A 15458-nucleotide genomic window follows, 5' to 3' on the forward strand; every position below is an offset into this window, starting at 1 on the left:
ACGTCATACTGTTTTCCTTTTTTTGTAGCTGTCAGTCCCCTTCGCTTTCTCCAGGAAGGTTAGGTTCGTTCAGGCCTGCATAACTGAGGATTATTATATTCCTTTTTGGCAATACGCTTACAATACGCAGACACTGGGACTCATTCTTAATCTGTTTCAAGTGCATGAAGTGGGATGTCCGCAACAGAATGGTATGCGCATAAATCCCTCGGACATGGAGTATTCTGGATCCAGGAGAGGTTTTACGAATCGGGTAACAGAGCTAACATTTGGCTGCTTCGTGGATCTCATCAGGACGTCGTTATAGACACTGGACTGGGCTTGAGGAGCTTGCCTGACTATTTGATTGCGACAGGTCTGCTTGGAGAAGAGTCCGAGCGGAAAAACCCTTTGCTGGCCATCGGCACGCACGTCCATTTTGACCATTCAGGTGGGCTGCATCAGTTTCAACAGGTGGGCGTTCATGCTGCAGAGGTCGATGCGTTGGCCAGCGGAGACAACTTTGAGACGGTAACCTGGCTTTCTGACAGTGAGATAGCCCGGGATCCTACGCCTGGCTGGAGAGCCAGGCAATACAAAGTAAAAGCAGTTCAGCCGACTCACATATTACAGGAAGGTACGGTTATTTTATTTAATCGTCATTATGATCGCTGCATGTCAAATCCCACGACACTGGAAAGATTAATGCTGAGATGGAAGAAAACGGTCGATACTGAATTTAATTAAAGGGTTTTATCTGGGGTGTTAGTGTCTTGGTTCCTGGAAACCAAGCCCACTTAAAGTATCTCAGATGCTTTTCCCTTACGACGGAAGAGCCGTCACTATGAGATTTATATTGCAAAATGCATCTGTGAGGAAAAGAGAGGTTCATAAATCATACCATAACCGTAAATTAGGAAAGTGCACTTTGCGTACTTAATTTTTTTTTGTATTTCGCTGAATGGGTTTAGAAAATTTTATTTTTAATGTGAATTTCTGATAAGTTGAACAGTGTAACCACAGATTTCCTGTAATTTTGGGATATAGTGGATGAGATTTTGCTGTGTCAGTGGTGCAATGCAGTTGAAATACTGGCTTGTTCCTTTTTATTTTTAAGGTGATGTCATCAACCTGGGAGACAGGCAGCTAACGGTATTGCATATGCCTGGCCACTCCAGGGGCAGCATCTGTCTCCATGATAGGGAAAACAAGCTTCTGTTCAGTGGCGATGTCGTCTATAACGGGGCCATGATTGACTGGCTGCCCTACAGCAGAGTCACTGACTATGTGAGCAGCTGTGAACGGCTGCTGCAGCTTGTGGACAATGAAGAGGTGGAGCAGGTCCTTCCCGGGCACTTTAACACATTTGGAGCCAAGCGACTGCACCAGATTGCCTCCAATTACATTTCCAATTCTGGCTCCTGTCACAGGTTCTCCACATGTATGGTCAAGTCAATTGCCCGCCTCGCTCTGCGGGCCAAAAATTCAAGAAGTGCATGTTAACCTCAGATATTAATGCTCCGTAAAGGTGATTTAGGATGACACAGTGTTATGTGTGTCTGTTTATGTAGTATATGATATATAATATATAATATACCTTATAAATATAGTAATGTGACCTTAAATATATTATATATTGTTGCATAGTATATCCTAAAAAATATATAGATATATCTTTATATAATGTTAAGGACAAAGTGCAAGTAAACCGAACTAAAAACGTCAATATTAATGAGTCTGGGAATATTAAACACATTAACAATTGATACAAAATTTTCACATTGAATACATGCTTCTCAGCTGGCTGAAACTACATTAAGATGTGCAAAAATTTAGATTTTTTTAAACATATGATATATGCAGCAGTTTGATGGCTTGGTGGACACTGCCATCCCCATGCGTCACTGAGGTTGGGGGTTCAGTTCTGGCGCCTGGTTGTGGGTGTGTGTGCTTATTTTCTCCATATTTATGTAGGTCTCTCCTGTGTGCTCCAGATTCCTTTCTCCTTCCAAAAACATGTGTTTAGGTGAATCGGTGAGTTGAAATGTCCATGGTGTGTGATGTACATTTTTGTTTCATTATTACAGATTGATAATGACCTGTTAGAAGACTACAGAGTCTTCTGGGTATGCAATAATTAATTATTATTTTTTTTTTGTTAAAAACACTATCCACTGTGTAAGTGTCGTTCCTAGATTTTACAGTATCTCAACCGCATTCATTAATCCTACTCTCCCCTACTCTTTCCCTACTTTTTCCATCATGTAGACAATTGAAAAATGCTAATGATAATGTAGCTAATAATAATATACAACCTACATTATTCTGATGTATTACGGTGGCAACAAAGGAACAAGCCATGTGTGTACTTTATACCTCAGTTTGAGTAAGTGTAGGTAGGCTTTAAATTCAGGCCTGTTTCACCAACTTTTCACTACTGAAGATGGAAAAATGCCTTTGTTCATTAGTTTTAACCTAAACGGAGAAATATCCATTTTGCAATGAAACAAGTTTCATGTTATAGATTGTTATAAGTCAATATGCTATGTAAATATAATTCTACCCAGTGAAATGTGCAATAAAAACGTGGATACCACCATCAGCCGACAGCTCTAGAGTTTGAATCATGCCACGGCTCCGTATGTGGAGTTTGTATCTTCTCCCTGTGCTGTTCAGGTTTTCTACTGGTATTCCAGTTTCTTCCTGCAGTCCAAAGACACCCTGTTAGATTAGTTGGTGTCTCTAAATTGCCAATACTGTATGATTGTGTGTTCATGTATGTATCCTGTAATGGACTGACATCTGTCAAGCTTGTATCCCCAGTCTCATGGCCTGTTCATATGTTGCCTGGGATAGACTGCAAGCCCCTCAATGACTGACCAGGATAAGATAGATGGATTATATTTTTGACTGACTTGTTGTATGACAAAAGCACACCCTAGGTGGTATAGTCTATTACACACCTAGGCTATATGGTACAGCCTAAATAACGATAAAAATTTCAGTATAGTAAATACATAAATGAGTAACAGTTTTTGAATATAATTTCTGTGCATTTTATTAGGAGTTTTATATGTTTGTATCTGTGTAGCATTTTTTAGCATAGAGCAGCCTGGGTATTGGATCATGATCCTCAGGCGTTGTTTGATGCCATATTGGAAACCTGCGATATACAGTAAATCAACTGGGCATGGACATGGCTGATGAAGAACTGTAGGATAGAGTGGGAAGCTTGGAAAAGGCACCCTGTTATGCAGATGTTGTTAATGAGCTTCGCCAAGTGTTCGCCAAGACACTAAGTTGGTTTCTTTCTTTGGCTCTGTTCTATACGATTAATGCTGCTCGCATGTAACTGATTAAGATAAGCAGTGGATGGATGGATCCCGTGAAGGCTTCTCACTATCCTGCCATGCACAACATTGAGTATTATGGACTGTATACGCAGCAAACATTAAGCACATTTTATTTTGAGCTGATAACCATTCATCTCACTGAACCTCTAGATGAATTACTAAATTAGTTGCATACATAATCCTTTTTAGTTTCACCTTTACTGAAACACTGCTGGTCCGATTAAATTTATACATAGTTCAGTTGCAAGATATTCCACTATAAATTTCTAATCACTGCAAAAAATATGTCATTTGTCTACTCATAGGAACAAGACTGACGTGGATTGTTCCTAGTATGGAGGAATATGCTTTGCTGTAACAGAAAAAGACCACTTAAAAAGAATTTCTCATGTGACTTAAAAATTAAAAGGATCTTTGTTATGAACAAGCTCAGGAGAGAATGACATCAGTTTAGGAAAGCTTGCAAAAATTACTTTAACACGTTTAGTTCTCTTTAATAGAGTACGTATGGGACGTAGATAGAAATTCGGGGCCCCCAGGCAAAGTGTCACTTTGGGCCCCCCCAGGTATATTTCGCCCCTCTGATGTCCCTGGGTGAAATCCAACTATTTTATTAAACACATGCGCACTGGAAAAAGTGACTCAGAATTCAAAGGTTCAGTAAATATGACAAAAAAAGTCAGTAAAATGCTTAGCAATTTGTTTTTGCTATTTAATATGTTTTAAAATACATATTATGATTACTTAAAATGCAACTTTGGGACCTCCGGAGGAGAAGACGTCCCCCCTAGGTGAGCTGGAGTATTATATCTCAGGGGTACTGCAGCAGGTGGGGCTGGTGAGAAGAAAAAGGCGGCAAGACGGCAGAAAGCAGCAGCCAGCGAGCAGCAGTGGAGCCAGAACCAGAAAGAGGCAGAGGCGGCTGGTGGGCACTGACATGGCAAACCAGTGAAGGGTAGAGATATGGTACTGGGAGAGACCCTACAGCAGTCAGGGGCGGGCCAAACTAGTGGACCAGCAGCAGAGGCCTCAGCCCCCAAAGAGGCAGATGCAGGGCCTTTACTCATCCATTTGTTCAGAAAATTCCCTTCCACCATTTCTAGCAGCAGGCCTCCTCAAGCACACCTGACCTGTAATAAATAAAAGAGGCCACCCAGCCTTTGCCCTGGAGGGTATAGTGGTACAGAATGTAACTGATGCACGATCAGAGTATAGCCTCCAGCTATGGTTTTGGCGGCACAGTGCCACGATGCAGCTGCACCAGCTTCTGGTGAACAGATGCCAGGGGAAACGAAAAGGCACTGGGTGTCTTGGCCACTGGCCTCCACACCCCGGCCTACCCAAACTGAAAGTAGGCGCGCGATGATCCGGCTCTCGCTCCAGTGACTCTGCCGTGTCATTTCCACCTCACGGCACCTAGCACCCAGTGAGGGCGCAGGTCATCTTTGCAGCATGTGAAACACCTGTCAGTACTTTGGCCAAGATAAAAAGTAGGCTGTTGTGTGCCATAACATCAATGCCCTCCCACAACAGTAACTGACCCCTATCTCCTGATGTTACATTACACTTTCAATACTGTACTAACCTCTGTATTAACCTCTTTATCTAACATATTTGCTCATATACAGTAGTCATTACCTATCACAATTGTTTGCAGAATTCAATGTTTATACCTTAACATATATATCCGTAATACTATAAGATATTGCACACTTGGACTTTCATACTTGAAGATATACAGTATTATTTTATATGAAGTTTTATACATGTATCATATTCTGGTTATCATTCTATTGTTTTATTGCTTGTTATTATACTCTTAGAATATCATTCTTCTCCATTATTCTATTTTAAACTTGTTGCACCAGCTCCAGGAGTCACAAGATTGACTTCTCATTATACCTCTGTATACCATGAGAATGACAATGAAGTTGAACTGAAAGAAGGGACACAGGGCCCAGGTCTGTTTTCAGCCCTTTCAGAGTCGCCAGGAAATGAGAAGAGGGCTACGCCAGGGCCACCACCCCAACCACCCTGCTGCCTCTCAGCCATAAGAGGCTTATCAAGTGGGCTACCTCGGAGACCTTCACAGACTCAACACTGTGGAGCCCAATTCAGTACCAGCTTTACCATACAGTCAGAAAACAGTGCATAGGGCCAGTCAGGAGGGCCAGTGGGCACTGCTCCATCCAGCCGCCAGCTGAAGGCCAGTAAGGGTCAGGCCAACCAATGGGCAATCAAGGGGCAATCAAGGCCATCTGAGAAGCTGCAAGGGACTGGGGAACGGAGGACGGTGGTGGCTACATGAACTCCTTCACCACACCGATATCTTTGTGGTCAAGGAGGATGCATGTATATGTATACTGACAAAACACCAGCATTTTTGTATATTTAAATATTCATTTGATTCTTGAATTTAACTGTATAAGGTTACTTTATAATTAAATTCCTAACACTGTTGACATGTCTAAAATATTAGTTACAAGATAAGAGAAGTTTTTTTTTCCAGTGTATTATTATTATTATTATTATTATTATTATTATTATTATGTAAGTGTTTAGTTCCAATAAGGAATTCAATTTAATGATTTTAAACATGAGTTTAATCTACCGTCTGAGAAAAATGCATTATTGCATCTATTTACCACTAGAGGGAGATATTGCTCTTAGATATTTTAATTGTTTATTCATTAGCTATGGTTTAGCGGTCATTGCACTTCACAGTACAAGATTGGTCTACCTACAAGTAGCTACAAACACGGCGAATTAGGTATATTGTTATCTTGAAAATTAACACTAACAATCTTTACATGTATCAATTAAGGATTAGTTTATTTGTAAAAAAAATTATACAGGGAGCCCTGCTGCTTTTATTTTAATTGTAACAGGGGCAGATGAATGGGAGGAACATAATACTGTAGTTTTCTTTATATACACTGTAAAACATGAGAAAATAATTCTTTGAGTCACTTTCATCAAAAGCACGCCAGGTTTATTTCTGATTAAAGTAGAGAAGCCAGAAATAAAACAAATCAATAAAACGATTTTATACATGAAATCAGTGCTCAGTTTATTAGGAGTACACAGGGCTCGACTGTGCTTAAAAGATGGCTGTGAACAATGGGGTCCTCCACAATTAGTGGCAATTTTGCCAAGGGGGTGTGAGGTCCCCAATATAACTTTTGCCAGACAATACATTTTGCCTACTGGGGGGTCCCCACGATAAATTCTGCCTGTGATAAATTTCTCCCACATTAACAATCAGCCCACTGGGAAAATGCCTGAAATGCCAGATGGCCAGTCCAGCCCTGGGCATACCTGCAATCCACCATGCAAACAACATGGTCTTCCCAACAGTGAATCATGGCTGAAACTGAACACATACAGCAAGCAGGCAGGGTCAAAAGGGTCACTGTGTCAGAGCGGTAAGTCATGATTTTGAACACGGTGTAAATATTGGTTACGGACCTGGTGATTCCTTGGTGATTCCTTGTTTCTTGGTGATCTCAGAAACAGCCACATTCCTGGGGTTTTCACACAGCACAATGTGTAGAGTTTACAAAGAATGGTGGAACGAGCTAAATCTGTCCAATCTATAGCAATTCTGTGCCTGAAAAACCTTGTTAATGAGAGGTCAGAAGAGGATGGCTGAACTTGTTAGGCTAACAAGGAGACCCCAAGTGTAAAAATAGTGGGAAATAGGGGGGTGGGAAATGGGATCCTATACAGTACTACCTAAGTATACTTAAAGTGGATAATGTAAAACACTTCTTTAACAAATACATAGCAAAAGTCAGTTTAAATAATAAATTACTTCCCTATATATTTGCAATAAACTATATATATATATATATATATATATATATATATATATATATATATATATATATATATATATTGTGACAAGTGCTATATATATATATATATATATATATATATATATATATATTATAAAACTATTTATTTAAAGTTTAAATTTTTCTTTCAGTTTTTTTATTCTCGACTGTGCACTTGCAGCAATTAGACGAAGTTGTAGGACAGTTGACTTACACATGGTGTAAAATCCGGGACTCTGATCTACTGCTACTTATTACACAACTGTGGCACAAGAAGATGTCAGCAGCTTTCAAACGGGCCATAACATCCATACAATCAATACACAAGATATCATTCGGTTGATTGGCTGGAAAAAAAAGAGGCTTGAAAGGTGATCAAATTACGACCCTTTATCACCTGGCTTAAACCCCACTGACAACTAACAGGCCTTACTATGGTATCATATTTACTAAGGTGGTGAGCAGTACACTCACCAAAAAGGCACTGGGGAGGCTGCTTCAGCTAATGTAGGACATGATCAGATGAAAAACTGGATCAATTGGTAATGGGATAACAGAGAAAAATCCACTTTTCTTGCTTTTACTGAAGATGATCTTCCGGAATTGTACCTGCCTAATACAGTAAGTCTTGAACACAGCATAGGCGTATATGTTACTTTTATTAGTGTTACAGTTTCTTACAAAGCTCAGGGTGTTGAATGACTTAACTACAGAGTTGTATTTGCATTAAAAGTGCTGGGACTCTGACTATGTGCAAGCATGCCACATTTTTTGCTTTGCGGGCTGTTTCCCTCTTTCTTTTTTATTAAATATTAAATGCAGACGCATCAGTGCCCTGAGTTGAGAAACAAACTTTTGATTCATCTCTATTCAAACACCAACACTGTTTGACACCCTGACCCGATTAACATTATCTTCTAATTGGACGCTCATGTCTGCCTGGTGGAAAGACTGAAAGTGACAAGTGTGGCAAGGCTGTGGGAGAGTTAAGGGCGGAAATGCCATTCATTGCTGGTTTATCATGGTAAAGACTAACGGAACACTGCTAATCAGACCTGGCTTTGGCTTACTTGTGGCTTGCTGTCTTTCTCTTGCAGCAGCACCCCAGCACGGTCTCCTCCTTCTTCTCCTCTAATGTGTTGCCCATGTCTTTTGCCATCATTTAATCCTGAGTGACAACACTGTATGATTAATGAAGGCCTCCTGTGAGGTGTTACTTGTTCCTGGGAATGAAATGCTCTGCGTCCTGCTGTCTGACAAGGCCTGGAGCAGGACCCTTGCCTTTCTCTTGCTGTGGACACACTCTGCCAAGGTGCTTGGGATTTGCCCACGGCAAACCAATAACCCTAATGTTCTCAGTAAGGTGGTCTCTGAACAATTCTATTGTTCTATATACCTTGTTTTTATTATCTTATTTTGTGACAAGGCTAGAGATGTCTACCCTTTGACGTTGGATTCTCATATAATATTTATAATAATTTCTTTACCCATTTTTCAGATTAATTATAGTTATTCACTATAGGTCTTTGTCTATAAGGGATTAGAACCATTCATCCAACATCAATTTATCCTGGTTAAGATTTGTGTGTGTGTGTGGGGGGGGGGGGGGGGGGGGGCACTAATTGCCTCAGGAAGTTTTCTTTTAGTAACATTTAGAATTATTTTTTTTGTATTTTTCACATAATAGTATTAAATCTATAGTGTGTTTTAGAGGCAACATTGCTTGATCATAACGTATCAAAAATTAATTCTGTAATACAATCCGCATACAGTATTTCATCAAGCCACTTCATGTTAATTAATATCTATAAATACAGCATTTTGCTTTGCTTTATAGACGCTTGCTTTATATTATAGCATATCATATAAAGCAAAGCAGTTCTCCATAATATGTTTCATATGAAGTTGTAAAGTTCATTGATCTTCATTAACTTCTTGTTATTTGTGCAGAATGGTTTGTTCTTGGTTTAGTTTTACTGGATTTTTTTTTTCTTTTAACCATCTCTTAGCATTTTCACTAAATTAAATTACAGTAGAATTCATTTTGCTGAAATTACCTTTTTTAGTTTCCATGGAAACTATGTTCAGAAAAATATGCCAGGCTCCATTTTTTCAGGTTTAAACATCCGTAAGGTACTCAACATGAAGTCTGCGTCTTATCGAAAGGAAATAATGGTCTAATTAGCCTAATCAATCTATCATAGCATACAGGCACATGGAAAGACAACACATAATCAAATAAATGCAATTTATGGAATTCTTCATTGCCAGTCTTCAGCTCACTCTTATATTTTATACGGCAGCTTTACAGACCCATGATCTGGGGATGGGTTCCCAATCTTTTGACGAACGCAGATGTCAGCATATGTTGTGCAAAAAAATTGAAAAACTTGTAAAACGAGGCGGGGGGGTGGACTTTTTCATTTTCGTCCGCATGCAATCAGAACTCAGGAAGGTCATTAGCCAGAAAAACAAACAAACAAATAAATAAATAATAGTGTGGCTTAAAAATATATAGTTTATTTTTGTAAATTACCCAGCCTCTCCCCGATAAGGCCAGCATCCAGTGGCCCTGTGGAATACTGGCCACAGACTGGACTGGGAAGCCCTAATCTACAGAGCTAATCAAAGGTAATACTTAAGCTGTTTTCCAGATCTATCCACTTCATTTATTAATAAACAAGCAATGAAAGAAAAGGAAACCAGATGTCTTTACCATCTCATCAACGCTGATATCCTTAAATCTAACATACATCTTAGTGATACCCTTTTCTATTCATAGTTCACATGGCCCAGTTTCCAGTTTGGTCTCTCAAGTGGCAGTGTGTTCTGGCAAAGTGGAATAAAACAGAGAAAATTAGTTGGGAAAAAACTGTAATGGCACACAGAGATCATTCATATTTTAATAATGCACAGCTTTACCTGCTGGGTCCAGAATACCTGTAGTCAATTTGATAAGTTGTCATTGAGAAACTAGCCATCAGCTATCATTGAGGAATTTTCAATTGTACTTTCACCATGATTTTCCCTTACAGCGGGGGAAGTGACAATGAAGAGGATTGGATCTATGGATTTGGGGTTTCCTCTGCTCAGCTTACTATAGCATGACCTTTAGGATAAGTTTTAATGTCACAATTGGAGCATGAAATGTCAACTAGAACCCCAGCAATGGACATCAATGTAAAGACCATAAGAGAAAATACACCATTATTGGGTATTTTGAATAACATAAATTCATATAATTTATTTTATACAATTATGGACTTTTCTTCATAGCTTACTGTGAGGTGGACAGGTTTTACCAGGTGATAAAAGGATAGGTCCTGCCAGTTATTGGGTACAAATTAAAGAACATTTCAAAGGTTTAAATCTGTCTGACATTAAACCGTTTTACAGAACGACTCAGTAAGGAGTGCTAGAGACATGTGGTGCCACCACAAATCCTCATTGTTTAGGCTGTACTTCGATAAGTTGGTTGAGGTCAGAGGTCAGCAGGATGTGTGGGGTGACGAAATGTCTTTCAGCTTGCAACAGATTAAACAAATATCCTTTATTAATGGTTATACATGTTTGTTTATTGGTTGCACCATGTTGCATAAAAGTGTAGTAACTTGGGATATAGTGAATAGGGATGAGATTCCTCATGGTTTGCTGTCAGATGTCAGCATTAGCCTCGCTCCCTTGTGAGGGCTGACATTCTGACTTATTAAGGAGCAGGCACACATGCCTTGCCACCAACATTTGGCCCGGCTCACATTTGCCGGAAAGAAAATGAAGAACAAACAGGTGATAATTAATGCTGTGATTATACACCCAGAAAAAGAACACAGCCATCACTATAGTGACAGCAGTGCCTGACTGATGCTGATAAAGGCCTCATGAAGGCAGATAACATAAAGCAACGCACTTCAAAATTCGTTTTGAGAAAGTTGCAAGTCACAGCAGTGGAGTGGGCTAATAAATAAGAGTAATTTATAGCCTTGCAAACACACAGAACGCCTGCACAGTGAAGCTTTTTAGCATATCTCCTGCAACAGTGCGGCTGAGCTTGTTCTGTTGTGTTTACAATGAGCACAGCAGGTCCTGTGAGAACAGAGATTGTGGATGCGGCAGAAGCTGTAACGTACATCACACAACATCGTTTGTCAGTGATGACAAGCCTTAAGGGCAACATACATTGGGGTTAACAAAATGCAAATTAAAATATCGCTTTATGAGACAACTGCTGTCTGTAGGTCACATCACAGTCTTCACATATTAATTGAAATCAGCACAATTATTTAATTTTAATCTTGCAAGAACTGGACATAAATTTCCCATTTAGATGCCAGCATTTTAATCTGTTATCTGTAAACAGGATAATTGCTTGATGTATTAATTTGCAGTTTTGTTAAATACGCATGCATATTTAACGTATGTATGCAGCAAAATACAGAACTCAATAGGGCTGAAGGAAACAAGACGGCAAAATACCATTGGTGAGGATTATTGTTGGTGAGGATTATTTAGATTATTGTGCCCTGTCAATCACTGCATGAAACACAAACAGAACAATGGGAAACAATTAACTAATCATTGGGAAGTGGGTTAAATCAGTTGGAGCATGGGAGAATTCCATCCAATTTAGGTTACAAAGCCTGAGTTATTTTATAACTCAACATCGGTATCCTATATCAAAACTCTACTGTGGCATGCTCTTAAACGAATATGAAGTCAACCTTCTACTTTTATTATTACTTATGTATAGCTCCATAATAAAGATATATTTAAAAAATACCACAAAACAGCTGCCCTGTGCTTTTACGATGCTTATAGTTAGAGCCAAAGATTCTATATTCTACAGAGATACAAATTCTCACCTAACTGGTTCACCAATGTGCTCAGGCAGGTTTCCTCTGGGTACTCCGCTGTCCTCCCACAGTCCAGAAACATACAATTAGAAGAATTTATGTCTCTGAATTGGCCATGGTGTGCATGTGTGACTTAAACAGAAGTACTAAAACAAAAAGCTTTTAATGGTCACTATTTTTGATCGCTCATCCCAATTAATAGATGTGAAACATTTTTATATTAAACACATAATATCACATCATGACTATTACGCTGGTCTTTTGAAACAATAACATTGTTTTAACCTTTAAGAACTCACAGTATTTTCATTAGTTTTTTTTTTTATTGTGGCAGCCATACACTGTGCACGTATTTCATAGGCACTCTGCACATTTTTAATAGTATGTGTGCCTCAAAAAATAGTCCTTAAAATCATGCAGTGCCTTATTTTTTCAAAATAACTTATATCTGACATGTTTCGGCCCAGTGTTGAGTACAGACAAGAAATGTGCAGAAATAAAATGGGCACCCTGCAATTTGCTAGAAAACTTGAGGTTACTGCCAGGCTGTCTGAATGAAAAAGCTGGCAGAGCTATGTTCAGTGGAAAGTGTCCCAGATATCATTATCCTGGTGGGGAGTCAAGTTATATAGCTGAGTGGTAAAGTACCTTGTCATACAAATGTGCTGCATGTCAAAAATGAAGTGGCACTATCTAAAACCTAAGAGTCTTCTGCAAAGTCCAATGATTCCAGAAGCGTGGCAAAGTGCTTTGGCGCCAGCTTTAGAGGAACGTCTAAATAAGCAGGATTTCAATCAACATTTTTTGCAATTTGATTAAAGGATAAGTCTGCAGTGACGGCAACAACAGAAGCCGTAATAACAACAGTACCTATAATGCTCTATTTATATCCTTATTCCTTGTGATGAACTTTCTAACAATTGTCATCTTGCTTAGCTCATGCACCAGTGCAGATCATATCCATATGTTTCATTCTTCTGTAATAGTATAAAGTTACCCAAAGGTCAGGGTGATCCCAATTTTGAAAAACCGCAAGTATTTTCTTAATGCATTCTACATATCCAGGATTTCCTCTCGTTTGAGGGGATGCACAGCGGTGTTGTTTTCACTGCTTTTCTCTATACTGTAGCTGGCTGCTCCTGCCTCATATGCTCTTTTAAGTAGGTTGATGCCAACCGCAGGAACCGAGCCGCACTCCACTTCCTCCAAGTTTGCGCAGTTTCCATTACCCAGTGGAAGGAACGATAAAAGCTAACGTGTGGATGTGTGGTCTGCTGCCACACGAGAGACCCAGGCCATTGAACCCTGGAGACTGCTGCCTTTCCGAAGATGTGATTCAGTCTCTGGAATAGGGACAAAACAGTACACTGTTTGGGAGTCTATCGAATAGCCGATGTGGACATGCAGACAGATGCGGGTGGATGCATCATACTTAAGAAAAGATGTAAAACCTAATCAAGTAACAGTCCATCCATCCACAGTTGTGGGTGCAAGGGGACTGGAACCTATCCCAGGCAGCACAGGTGGCAAGACTGGGGTGCATGATAGATGGGATGTAAATAAGCAGTTATGTGCTATTTCAATTTTGGTTTGCCCCCCAAATTGTCAACCCTCTAAGAAAAGACAGAAATAAAATTCCTCTCGTTTTACTAATGCAAATAAATTGTGCTAAAAGGAGCCAAATTATTACTGGTGCCTCGAATTATTATTTACTTTCCTGTTTTAACTCAAGTGTGCACACAAACACTGTTGTGTTGAGTCAGGAGATTCGATTGCTCCATGTGGATACTTTGACTGAAATAAGGTAGACAAGCTATATAAGATTAACGGGAAAATAAAGAACTTAATCTAATGGCTCAGGTTCCAGTTCTGTGAAAAGGGCTTTTCACAGATGAAGGTTCTTCAGTTACTTAAAAAAAACACACAATTTAAAACTATAAATACTGTAAATGGTAAATAAATTGCCATTATAATCTAGGTGAGCTCCTGTAGGTTTTTGGTAAAACTATTTGCTAGAATTAAAATGGTGTAATAAAAAAAATGTTCCTCTTGCTGCATTTATATATATAAATGATCATTTATAATTAAACTATTTCATGGACAATTCATGTCTAGAGACAATGTTGAAGATAATTTATCACATTCATTGTTTGGATCAACTAGTGTTTCTGACTTTAGTGGAAAAACCTGCTAACTAAGATTGTTGTACATTTTCAGGAATTGGAAAGAAAAGATGCAGATCTCCATACTGTGTAGTTTGCAGATGAAAAATTAGACCAATTCTATGCTTTCTCATAGACAGCCCTCCATTGCATTGTATGCTTGTTTGCATTATTCATATTGTTATTCTGATATAGTCTTTGGATTATATCTTTGTATTGCAAGAAGCAGTAATATGGATTTCAGTGTGTCACTGTAATTTCCAATAATTGAGTAACACAAAAATTGTAATGACCAGTGACATGGCGTTATAGTCTTATTGTCATTATATTTAGAGAATGTTTGTTAAAAATATTTCCTTGTACAAATTGAAAAAGATTCCTTTTAAATAAAATTAACAAAGAAAAGGAATACGTTCATTCGTCAAGATTTCAAATAAAAAAATTAAGAAATAGGTCACCTCTTGTCAAATAAAGTTCATTTCTCTAATTTTATAGAAGAGCTAATTGAGTGGGAATTATATAGGTATGGGTAAACTGCAAGTGTACACGCACCTTGTTAAAATTACATATGGTTGCTGGTATTGTAAAGGAACACATGAATTACATTAAACATTAAGACTGTCATAAAAACTGAAATGAGAGAAGAGACAACTGGCAACAGAATAATGGAACTAGTTTATTTCATCGGCCCAAGTTACAGCACGCAGAAAGTGTGTGTGTGTGTGTGTGTGTGTGTGTGTAATCAGAAACAAGTTATAATGAATTCAAACGATTAAAGATAAGTATGTGTTTTTTTCATAATTTTTTCATGTCTAAATTTATTTTCACAGAGACTTGTAGGTATTACTGTGTTTTTCATATTCTCATTAATGAAAAATTCCTACCTAGTACTGTACAACAATGCATTTACCTCCCAAGAAGACATGGATATCCTCTGAACAGGCCAAAATAATTGGGCTCTATTTTGAGCTGAGCTCTTCCACTCAGATGGGCTGTAGTCAGGAAGAAATACCAGAATTGTATGGATTCACCTTGCTTCATCCAACAAGTTCCCATTTGTAAACTCTGCCATTGCAGAAGTGCGACAAGTTTCGCCTATCTACTCTTTCATATTTTCCCTGTGAGACTACAGAGTACGATTGTTTTATTCAATAAATATTGGTTTCCCAAAAGAGGACAACTCATCCTGAAAAATAATATATGTTACAAAACGGGAACTTGAACACTATATACTCACTTTACTAAGCATTATCAAATCCTGCCTGGCGATTTGTTTAC

The 15458-nt window shown here is 38.7% G+C and overlaps 1 protein-coding gene across 1 annotated transcript; it reads left to right on the forward strand.

Annotated features, from left to right (window-relative positions):
- The first annotated feature begins 11 nt into the window (after positions 1-11).
- mblac2 (metallo-beta-lactamase domain containing 2) lies at positions 12-2581 on the forward strand. Its single transcript, XM_048983174.1, has 2 exons — positions 12-616; positions 1097-2581. The coding sequence occupies exons 1-2, from the start codon at positions 175-177 to the stop codon at positions 1480-1482; spliced, it is 828 nt and encodes a 275-aa protein (XP_048839131.1). The 5' UTR covers positions 12-174; the 3' UTR covers positions 1483-2581.
- The last annotated feature ends 12877 nt before the right edge of the window (positions 2582-15458 follow it).

This window comes from Brienomyrus brachyistius, chromosome 2, assembly GCF_023856365.1.
Source record: "Brienomyrus brachyistius isolate T26 chromosome 2, BBRACH_0.4, whole genome shotgun sequence".
Taxonomy (NCBI): domain Eukaryota; kingdom Metazoa; phylum Chordata; class Actinopteri; order Osteoglossiformes; family Mormyridae; genus Brienomyrus; species Brienomyrus brachyistius.